Source organism: Dendrobium catenatum, unplaced genomic scaffold (assembly GCF_001605985.2).
Source record: "Dendrobium catenatum unplaced genomic scaffold, ASM160598v2 fragScaff_scaffold_1417, whole genome shotgun sequence".
Classification (NCBI taxonomy): Eukaryota; Viridiplantae; Streptophyta; class Magnoliopsida; order Asparagales; family Orchidaceae; genus Dendrobium; species Dendrobium catenatum.
Window position 1 is genome coordinate 111,357 of NW_021319879.1, and position 12,248 is coordinate 123,604.

The following is a 12,248-nucleotide window of genomic DNA, read 5'->3' on the forward strand; positions in this document are numbered from 1 at the left end:
TGTTAGACCTAACTTATATCCCAGCGGCTAACCAAGAGGGGGTGAATTGATAATTAAAAAATTTCCCTCTTTAATTTTTAAACTGATAAAAACTTTAATGAATTTTTTGTAAAAAGATTTTTCAACCACAGATCAACAGAAAAAGTAAAGTAAAAAAGAAAAGCAGCGGAAAATAAAAAAGACATAAGATTTATAGTGGTTCGGTCAAATACGATCTACATCCACTCTCCAGAGGCACCCTCCGAGTATTGCACTAATATCAATAGTGTCTCTCCTTTTGCCCCCACAGCAAGGCAGAGAAGCCTACACAAAACTCTCTTCCACCACTACCCGGTGCGGCACAGAATCGTCGTCCTTCTATACCCTCCAAGTGTAGGCAGACTACCTCCCGCTGTTCACACTCTCCAATTGTAGGTAGAGAACCTTCCGTCCTATCACACTCTCCAAGTGTAGGCAGAGAACCTTCCCGTTGTTCACACTCTCCAAGTGTAGGCAGAGAACCTTTTCGCTGTTCACACTCTCCAAGTGTAGGAAGAGAACCTTTCGTCTTTTCACACTTCACCAAGTGTCGGCAGAGAACCGGATCTCCTTGAAAAATCTTCTTAAGAAAAATCTAGAAGGACAAGAGAAAAAAGTGAAGTAATTACAATTCACAAAGTTGAGATCCTTACCTTTGAGTACCAAGTGAATCCTTCACGCTCCAATGGTAAAAACTCTTCTTCAAACACTCTCTCCTTCACACTTCTTTCAGTAAGCACAAAGACCAAAGACCAAAAAGATTATAAGACAGTTTTAAGTGGACCTTATATAGGAAAGACACGAAAAACCGTCCAAAAATTGCTAATTTTCAATTATGTACGCACTCGATCGCCCCGTACGATCGTGATTTCGTCCTGTACGAATAGTATAAAAACTATATCGTACGAACCCAATGTATATTGGTACGAATAACTTCGTACCCGATCATCGTCCCATACGAACTAAGTTTGTCTGGTACGAACAATTATATCAAAGGTTCATTTGGACGAAACTGCAAGACGGTCCAAATTTTCAAGGAACAGAGGACTTCATCCTGGGACGAATATAGGAATTCGTCTGGACGATTAGTTCAAGTCATGTGTCCAGAGTTAATCGTCCAGGGACGCATAGGGTGAATCATCTGGACGATCTATTCAATTTAAAGATCCAGAGGATATCGTCCTGGGACAAATGGGGTGAATCGTCTGGACGATCCGTTCAATTCAAGGATCCAGAGGACATCGTCCTGGGACGAATGGTATATTTCTTCTAGACGATCAATACAGTGAGAATCCAGAGGACATCGTGCAGGGACGAATGGTATACTTCGTCTGGACGAATAGTTCAAACTAAGAATCCAGAGGACATCGTCCATGGACGAATAGGAAAATTCGTCTAAACGATTAGGACTTAGAAAATTTTTCTCACTTCCTGTTCATTCCATTGCTCTTCGAGGGGTATAACTGACATGATCGTCCCGTACGAACATGGTTCGTCTCGTACGATCAGTATAAGAAATTTTTTTATTTTTAAATATCTCCCCAAGTGTGTGTGTGCGCTAAGTTACTCAATTACAATTACACTCTCTCAAACTCAATAAATTGAAAAATACATACTTCAATTTATAAACTATCTTATGCTGAATTTGATTTCAAGTCTTCATTAGTCTGGAGTTCGATTATTCTGAAATGTTAGTCCACACAAGAGTAAAAACAATTCTTCCAAAAAAGTGTTAGGAGAAAATAATAATAATATTTTAAATAATCAAAACTATACAAGTTGCAAGAAATGTAAAACATGCAAAAGCTAAGTAGCAACTCTCTTAACAGTTTGTGTGTCGAAGAAGAAACAACACTCTTCATTTCCTCTTCATTTTATCATTGTGAGTAGAGTGTGGATTGAGATGAGCTATCGTTATAGAATGTACGGGAAGAGATAGGAGAGGCGTCAAATGCACAGTATCTCAGCGGGATTTCAGCAGGATTTGAGCAGGTTTTTTGAAGGTATTTTCTTTTCCTTTTTTTCTTTTTTTGTGTGTTAAGGTCAACACCATGCTTGAACTTGATATTACTTCTTAATTTTTGCAATATCAAGAGATCAAAAGAGTTACCAAGAAATATAGAATATCCAATGGCCGATTTTTATCATGTACATCACCAGCCTCCCAAGCATTGCAAGATGCTTGAAGACACATGGAAGCACTAGAACATAGGAGAACTCCAATGTACGTGTAGATGACACTTTAGGTACAGAATTTGAAGAACAGAATAATGCCTCGCCTAAGAATTGGCCATGAATTGACTGACAACATAAATGACATGGGCGATATATAGATTAATAGTTCCATTAATAATTCAGCCTGCAAGCTCACAATAAAATGCAGGATTCTATAATGGCTTTCCATCAACAAATCGTAATTTGGCTCGTCTCAAATGTTTACTATTTTATTATCAATGAGACAAGCATGATCAATAACATTGGTAGCATGTTTAACTTGAATAGAATCAATTTGAAAGCTTGAGGTGGACTTCAAGACCTACAAATTTGTGAAAATTACCCAACTCTTTCATCTTAAAAAAATTGATTAGTCTTTTTGTATGGATAAGCCTAAAGCATCATCTCTAGTAACTACCATATCATCAACATTAAGGAGTGAAACAATATTGTTGTTTTTCTGAAAGGACAAAGTTGTGTCACAATTACTTCGTTGAAAGGAAAATAAGAGAATTGTGGAGCTGAATTCTACAAACCAAGCTCTTCACACTTGCTTGAGTTTGTACAGGACTTTCTTATGGTGATATATTTAATGTGAGAAAAGAGCAAACCCCTGGTATCGTTTTTAAATAAAAATACTATTGTAAATCATCATTCGAAAAAGCATTTTGTTCGTCCATTTGATGCAATTCCCACCATGTTATTGCAGTGACAGAATAAGATAAGTTCTCACTAAGGCATGTCGAGAACCTATTGCAAAAGTCTCCTTCTAATCTATATCATACACTTAATTGTAGCCTTTGACAACAAGTTAGTTTTGTACCACTCAACAAACAAGTTAATATGGTTTTCACTTTGAAGGTCCACTTACACTTAATTGTTGTTCTGTTTGAAGGAAAATCAACAAGATTCTAAGTCATAATCTATTCTAAAGCTTGCAACTCTTCAAAGATAGTACGTTGCCAAACAACATAAGTGGATTAGCAAACACAGAAGGTCCATGATGAGATAGCAAAGCAGAAAGAAATAAGATATCATACCCTTGTAGTCTAATGCTAGAAATTCAGTTTAGAATAAAATAAGGCCTTTAACTGGTTGGTGTTGGCATGAGTACAGCGTTGGAAGAGTAATCAAATTGATTAGCCAAAAATTCTTGTGCGGTAGATTGTTAAATCAAGAATATCATAATCAACAGGACATAGATCGTCTAGAGTATGAGCAGGAGGAATAAGAGCAAGTGATAGGATACATTGAAAGCTATTTTGTGTGTGAAAAAAAAAATGCCAAGTATTGGTATCATAATATGCATCTTTTTTGTTCAATGAGCGGACAATTTAAATAACTCGTTGGGTAATAGTAGGACAAAACAACCACACTTGAGATCTATGATATATATATATATATATATATATATATATATATATATATATAAGATTTAACAAAGAGTTTATGAAAAGAATGTCTACAAAGATATAGATAGCAATTCATCATGTTGGTTCAGACTTTTAGAAACACCACAGTGATGTCCGTCTGTAAATTACAAGTAGGACCCTAACGTATAGATAGCATTTCATGTTGGTTCATCTTTTTAAAAGCACTTGCTAAAATTCTATAGATCCCTCAACTAGTTTTTGGCCTTGAACTCGACAGCCATATTGTAACAGCATTAGTTCCAAGCATGTGATTATGCAATGAACCATAATAGAAAATTATTCACTTTATTTGACCATAAATAATGCATTGAGAAAACCTGAAGCCAATGACACCACGAACTACAGCGATGAAAGAAAGAAATAGAAAATGGTTAGATGAGATAAGCAAAACCTAAAGCCAAGTCGAGATGGAAAACACTCAGGTCTCACCAAGCTACAAAGGCACTAATACCACGTTACAATGATGAGGATTTTCCTTCAAAATATCATACTACACTAGTATAAAGTATATACAAGGATATTCATTAAAAATAGAATGAAGAAGCTGACTATGATAATACAGACCTATTATACAATCCCTATCTCAACCTTTTTTTTTTTTTTTTTTTTTAATCCCTATCTCAAGCATACATACCTATTATACAATCCTTACGACAGTCATAGATACCTACTATATAATTCTTACGGCAGTCACACATACCTATTATACAATCCTTATGACAGCCATACACACCTATCATAGCTTGTATACATTTAATGGAGTCATAGAAAACTATCATAGTTTGTATACATTTAACAGAGTAGAAAGGAAGATTTCATGTCAAAAAATTATAACCATCAGACTTCTCTAGTCATGTAATTACAATCTCCAAAGCACAAGTAGAAATTCATTTTTCAACACAACAAACTCAGCATCAACAATGTATCAGCAGTAATCAAGAAAATATATGTTAGTTGTATGAACAAAAAAAATAAGTTTGCATAAGCAATAGAACTACAATCTATACTAATGCAAGTGGAATGCACTAAACGATTTTACAAACCAAGACGGTTATCCTAAAACAATAACATTTTGCATTTTAACTTGGAAACATGGAAAACTGATAATGACCATAAATATGACATCATTGCCTCTTAAATATTGCAAACTAGCTTTAACCATATTATATTACGTAGTTCCTATTGAAATCCATACTACTTGACTTTGAAAATTAAATACACAACTGAATCAATGGAAAAAATAAACCTACAAATGGCATGGATGAAAGTCAAAAACTAAAGATGGACTGGTGGAACATTGGAGTTCTACAAGACGGGTGGCCCTACTTGTACTTTAAGAAGTAAATAGTCCAAAAAGGTGCTTAATCCAAAAGGCGTTAAACTAAAAACACGCTACAGGCTACAGGGTTTCTAACCCTGCAAAGTTATGCATTTCACAAAATCAGGCACCTGGCTCCCCCGCAAACGTAACAGATAAGTAGATGTGCATTCTCTACAAGTTTAAACTTCATGATAAGCACACTCTACTAAATTAGGTTCTCCTTTCTGCTCAGTTCACTTAGATGCCACCATTATCCACCGCTCTCAGATTTTCCAAGGCTTCAGACCATCTATTGGTTTTACAATATTACACTCTTTAGAGGTCGCATGAATTTTCAAGAATAAAAAAATTACTCTACTATTACTACGAGAATACAGATAACTATTCAGTAGGCACATTCTACCCAATTAAGTTCTCCTTTCTGTTCAATTCACTTAGATGCCACCATCATCCATCATTCTAAGAATTCACAAGTTTCCAGCCCCCCTGGTGGCTTTATAATATTACACTCTTCAGAAGTCAGATGAATTTCCAATATAAAAAAACAACTCTACCATTAGTACAATAATACAGATGCATTCATTCGGGCAGTTTTGTCTGGTAGTTGTCAATACAAGAGAGAACTCGATCAGATAAAAGGATTTAAGTGAAAACATGAGCCTATAAAATGTCTTGAAACAATAAAGAAAGTGGATTAAAACATACCACATTAGTTATAACATCAAATGAATTATCTTCAAATGGAAGTTTGGGGTTCACATTCAGGTCTCGTACAATGTATTCTGTTAAAACCTGAAAAAATACTAAGTAAATAAACAAATAGATAGCCACTGAAACCAAGTAAAAAATTATTTTCATTATACTCAAAAAAATAGAAATATAAAAAAAAAAGTACTACACAATAATTAATTGTTAAGGAAAATAAACAGAATTTTAAATGATAATGCCATCGTTTAATTTTCATATATCACAATGTACGGTTCGCTCGTCACTAAAACTTCTTCAAAATATAAAACTTATGGTAAATTAGCCGCTAACTAGAAATTTTTTGTGAGATACCGGATTCTTCTTCAGCTCATCTTCATTCATTCCCATCCCTACAATTCTGTCTTGCTTGTAACCTGCTGGATAATGGCAGACCTGCAACAACATCAAAGAATAGGTGGAGGTTATACAGATAGAGATGGAGAAGATTCTTTAGAAATGAAAAATAATAGTGGAGCCTAAAAAAAGCTTTACCCAGCTGCTACAAAGATCAAGTAGGCACACCCCTGGTGTATTACTTGGGGGGAAGACCTTGGAGTAGAATTTAGTAAGGGCAGAAATAGCAGGATCATCTATATGTGTGACAAAACGAGGTTCTGAGTAGAATAATGAGTCCAAGGACCTGTCAATTCATAGGCAAACATCATTCAAAGAACATTTTAAACCTGCAAAATAAAACATTAAAATAGTTAAAGTAAATTGTTGGATAAATTTTCAAGTTTACAAATACAAAAAGAAAGTGAAAAACAAAAAGTAAATATTAAATAATAGCATTTCATGATTGTATTGTAGAGCCATCATTATTGACAAGGTATAAAGCAAATTTTTTAGATACATTTACATGCATAAAAAAAGAAATTAAAAGAGTAAAAATTTAATAACAAAACATGATGTATCACAGAATCATCATCATTAGCCTTATTCCAACTATTTGAGGTTAGCTTTATGAATCATCATTATATATTCATCAGTGTTGCAGTTGTCGAACTTATTTTACACAAATCAATTTGCACAACTTATATATCTCCGTCGAATCCAATTTTTTTCTCTAATCCTTTTATATTAATTTTATCTATTGGTCTTATTGGTACATCTACTCTTTAATGTCTATGCCCAAACCATCTAATTTATTTTTCAATACTTCAATAGATGTTACTAGTACCATTTAGTATATATAATCATTTATCGATCTAATCTTCCTATTTTTACAACACATCCATCTTAATTTTCTTTTTCTTTTTTTTTCACATTCAACTTGTTTGTCAATGGTCTATTTATTACCCAACACTGAAATCAATAAAATGTAGCCAACAAAATTTTGATTTAATATTTATCTTTCAAGTCTCTATGATATTCTTTCATTGCATGATACTCTTGAGGCACCTTTCATTTTTCAAGGCTAATATTAGGAAGAAAAATTAATTTGCTCCTAAAACTTGGAGCTCGAGTATTACGTACCTCAACACTATATGCAACTATAGGCATCATGCCACTATAAAATATTGTCCCCTCTTTGGTGACAAGCTCCACAAAAGTAGCGCACGGCTCGCCTATTAGTCGGCAAGGTTTTCACATCTCAGACGAAGATAGAGAACAGTCTTGACCGGAGACTCTCACTACCTCTAATGAAACAAGCTCCGTAACAAGGGCAGAGTGCGAGCCCCCTTAGCTGGAGAATCTTGATGGTCACCCCCAAGAAGACCAAGACTCTGGCGTAAGTCATTGTACATCACAATCGGCTTTGCATACAAACAACACACCACTAAACCATCAAATTGGGAAGATCAAACTCGCATCGCAAAGAAAGAAAGGTCGAAGCCTTAACTCCTCTCAAAGGATCAATAAACCAACGTTTAAAATTGCGCAATAAAAGGAGCGCCTTGAGGCGCGCCTCAGTGCAATTTGGTCCATTTAAGCCTCAAAGCCCACGCAATAAGTTCAGTTTATGAGGCTTACGCCTCAAGTTTACTGAGGTGCGCTTCGCCTCATATATTTAAGGCGCCTAAAAAAATTAACCTAAAGTTTTTTTTTTCCAGTTCGGACCCCAGTTACCGACGTGGCGTGCCTAGTGAGATGTCGACGAGGCAACAACATTTAAACCCTGGTAAAGGTCGAATGACAGAGGCGACGTATCGATTTTCAAGTTCCAGGCCTCCAGCAAACATTCGAACTTTTAAGCATTCACTCCGGAGCAATTTCAAGCATTCTTTACTCAGTTTCTTCTAAGATGTCGTCACCCCCAAAGAGAAAGGTAACTTAATGTAATATTTTCTGTTCCGTACTCCGTATTTTATGGTTATGCTATGCGTTGGTGTTCAAGGTTCTGAAGATCTTCGTATTTTATGCTTATTTTATGCGTATGCATTGGTTCTCAAAATTATGTTGAAATTTGAAACCTAAACCCTAACAAAATTTTAAGCACCGAGTAATCTATGCATATGTTGTGCGTACGCACTGTGTATGTTGTGCGTATGATATGCGTGTAATCTGCGTGACCCTTATGTTATGCATACCTTCTGCGTGCATATAATTTGCTGTCATGCTTTTTGCAATGTATGCTCTTGTGCATATGTTATGCTTACACGATGCGTAATCAGTGCTTATGATGTGTGTACTGTATGTGATTGTATAATTTGCTGCTATGAAATATGCGTTATTGTGAGTATCCATTTCTTAGTTTTTACATAGTTAGATACTTACATTTACTACTTGCACTTACAGAATAACAGAGGGATAAATTGGCCAAATTGCAAATCGACCATATAATCGAGCTTTCTGTTTCTTCAAACAACATTTTATTACAGCCAATCATTGAATCCTCGCACATTACCCTGCTGGTTGGTTTGCTGAAAGAACAAAAGTTGAAATTTTATGACTCTTTGCCCCACCGCGTCAAAGAGCATAGGCTTGTTGTTCCAAAAATCATAAGTGTTTGATGAACATGAATTCTTCAATTTTTAAAAAATTTACATAACTAATTCTTGCTCTACGTATTTTTCAACTTAAAGCATTATACTCTAACACGAAAGGAGCTTTTGATAGTGATATCAGAAAATGGAAGCTTTCTACCATTAAAGGTGCACCAAAACAGGATAACTCTATAGATTGCGGAATGTATGTCTGTAAATAAATGGAAAGAATAAGTCTTGAAGGCAACACTGATTGGACTGATAGTACAAATTGGCAAGAAGACATGCCAAAGTATAGGGCATAATTGGCATATGAATATTATGTAGAACTTTAAAAAAAATAACAGTTTTTCATTATGTATAAATATTTATCATTCTGTATATAAATGTTTCTATGTATAAATGATTCTGTGTATAAATGTTTAAACAGTTTGTTTATAAATGTTTATTATCATTCTGTGTATAAATATTTATTTCTGAAGAATATATTTTTCAATTTTGTGTATAAATATTATTTACATTGATTTGATTAAAAAATAACTTATTAAAAGATAATACGCATAAATTAGGCATATTGTACGTATTGTGTATGCATACTGTACGCACATAATACGCATATTGTAAGCAGATAAATGGCATAGAATACCCATAATATGATGTTTGAAAGATTTTGTGTTTGACATTTGCGTTTAAAGATTAGTGTTTGAATTTCTTATTTGTTTTAACGAAAAAAATAATTTTACAAATGGTTTTGAAAGGTTTTTAAATAATACGCATTATGCACGCACAAAATAAGCATTTCGCACGCACATCGTACGCACAAACGACGCACATAGTACGCATGATACACGCACACATTATGCAGTAAATTTTATTTATCAAAATATATTAAATATTTTAATTAATATCTATCTTTGTTTTTAAGTTACTTACATTAAAATGATGAGGAATATGCTTAACACGTTGATGGCTCACATTTATGATTTCATTTTCTAGTCTTGAATATGATATTTGAACAAGTACAAAGGGTTTATGGCTCTTGATGGATTGTATTTGAGGAAGAGAAATAAGAAATATGATGTTTGAAAAATTTTGTGTTTGGCATTTGCGTTTAAAGATTAGTATTTGAATTTCTTATTTGTTTTAAAGAAAAAAATAATTTTATAAATGGTTTTAAAAATGGTTTTGAAACGTTTTTAAATAATACGTATAACGAACGCACAAAATACGCATTAAGTATGCATAATATACGCACATAGTATGCATAGAGTACGCATAAAACACGCACACATTCTATTAAATGTTTTATGTTACTTACATTTAGTATGGACTGAGAGGCCGTGACATGAATAATAATTTTCGTTAGCTGTGGACTGACGGGTGGCGGATATGGTTGGGAGGGTTGGTTGAATTTTTATGAGCCATTATTTATAATTTATTATTTACTATTGTTCAACATTAAAATTTCCACTATATAATGCACGAACGCTTGCCTTGTGGTATTGTATTGTTCAATATAAATCATCTTTGACAACCAAGCCTTCCATTTATTACTGCGATACTTATTCATTCATTACTGGTCATGAGAGAGATGTTTATGTTTACAAGTTATTAACATCAGGAACATGGGAGGATAATAAGTATCGCAGTAATGAATGGAAAGCTTGGTTGTCAAAGATGATTTATATTAGACAATACAATACCATAAAGCAAGCATTCCAGCAATTCATTTCGACATACTCATTCGCATGATTTTCTATGGATATTTTTAATAGAATGTATATAGGTTCTCTTGTAAAAATTGTATTTGTTATAAATGTTCTTTTAATTTTCTTATATTTTCTATATTGTACATAGTCATTAAAATTATATTTATCAAATTCTATTAAATGTTCTTTTAATTATTTTTTATTTTTTAAGATAAGCAATGTTGACGCAGAGAGTACACACATAATACGCATGGTGAACGCATGGTATACATATATATTACTCATAATATACGCATAGATTACGCACAACATAATATTGAACACGTCCAATATTCATACTATACCCAAAAAATCATATGTTTTATTAATTATTAATACAAAATCATACATTAAGTTACAGCTGCTACAACTACTAATTTACAAATACTTTAGAAGAAGTTTTATAAAATACGCATGGAATACGCATATATTACGTCTTACATACGCAGACCATACGCGTATAATACGCATATCATACGCAGAAATACGCATAGAATACGCAGTGTTCTGCTTTATCGACGGCTCGACATTATTTAATACTGATCACATCCAGCACACATATTAAACCCTAAACGAGAGTTGTTCTCTTTGCCTTTTGCTTGGAGGTTTCTTCTACTGCGAGACTGCGAGTTGGGTTGCTGTCTCCTCGGTCCGAACGATGCCCGCTTCTGTCCGAGGCTGCTGTCTCCTCCGACCTGCATCAGGTCATAGAAAAGATTAGTAAGAACTCGTTCACTTTCTATTTTTGCTCAATCAGAATGGTCAGAAATAAGGATAAAGCTGCATCAGGTCATAGAAAGATCCAGCATGGAAACATAACACTCAGATGGATGTAGGAGGCAGTGATAAAACATATGTCTATCTCAAATGTAATTACGTTGATATAATTGTGAAAGGAGGTGTGACTAGGATGAAGGAACACCTTTCAGGTTCTCACAAGAATGTTGCTCCATGCTCCAAAGTTCCTGATGCTGTAAGGGATGAGATAAAGTCATACATGAATAAGCCTACCACATCAAAACATCTTGCACAGAAGCAATTTGAGGATAGAGTTGATGCTGGATCTTACTACGGGAGTGAGCGCAGCGTTAGGGATTCATCTTCTTCTATGAAGCCCATTTCATCTAGGGGTGCTAGAGGGCCTATGGATCATTATATGGTTGACACATCAAAGGATAGGCCTTCTACTACACAGAAGATGGCCCCAGAAAATGCAAGGGAGGCGCGGAGAAGAGTGTGTAAGGATATAGACAGATTCTTCTACGAAAATGCAATTCCATTTAATGTTACAACATCACCTGCTTATTACAACATGATTCGTTCAGTTGGAGCATTTAGGAGAGGGTTCAAACCTCCAACCATATATGATTTAAGAACATGGATTTTGAAGGAGTTGGAAAGCACTGATAAAAGCATAGAAGAAATTAAGAAGACTTGGACCCAAATAGGATTAACAATTATGCTAGATGGGTAGCTGATATCAAACATAGAAGTCTGATCAACATCCTCATTAATAATTGTTATGGTACTGTGTTTTTAAGGTCAATTGAAACATCTGATCAGGTCAAAGATGCTGAGTTTATATTTGGATTATTAGATAGCATTATTGATGAGGTTGGAGAACATTTTGTTGTACAAATTGTGACAGATAATGCAAGTTCTTATAAGGCTGCAGGTAATAAACTTATGGAGAAGAGGAAACATTTGTACTGGACTCCATGTGCTGCATATTGCATAGATCTGATTCTTGAGAAGCTTGGGGAATTACCTCAACATAAAAATGCACTCACTAAAGCCAAAAAAATAACCAAGTTTATTTACAACCACTCTTAGGTTCTAG

General features: G+C 34.4%; 1 protein-coding gene across 1 annotated transcript in view; it reads right to left on the reverse strand.

The window, feature by feature from the left end:
- The window catches only part of LOC110116116, a 30,270-nt gene that overhangs the window by 14,791 nt on the left and 3,231 nt on the right, over positions 1–12,248 (reverse strand). The window contains exons 3-5 of the mRNA XM_020849590.2: positions 6,226–6,373; positions 6,046–6,126; positions 5,692–5,778 (exon numbers count right to left, since the gene is read on the reverse strand). Coding sequence (XP_020705249.1) covers positions 5,692–5,778; positions 6,046–6,126; positions 6,226–6,373 — 316 coding nt within the window. The remainder of the gene's footprint in view (positions 1–5,691; positions 5,779–6,045; positions 6,127–6,225; positions 6,374–12,248) is intronic.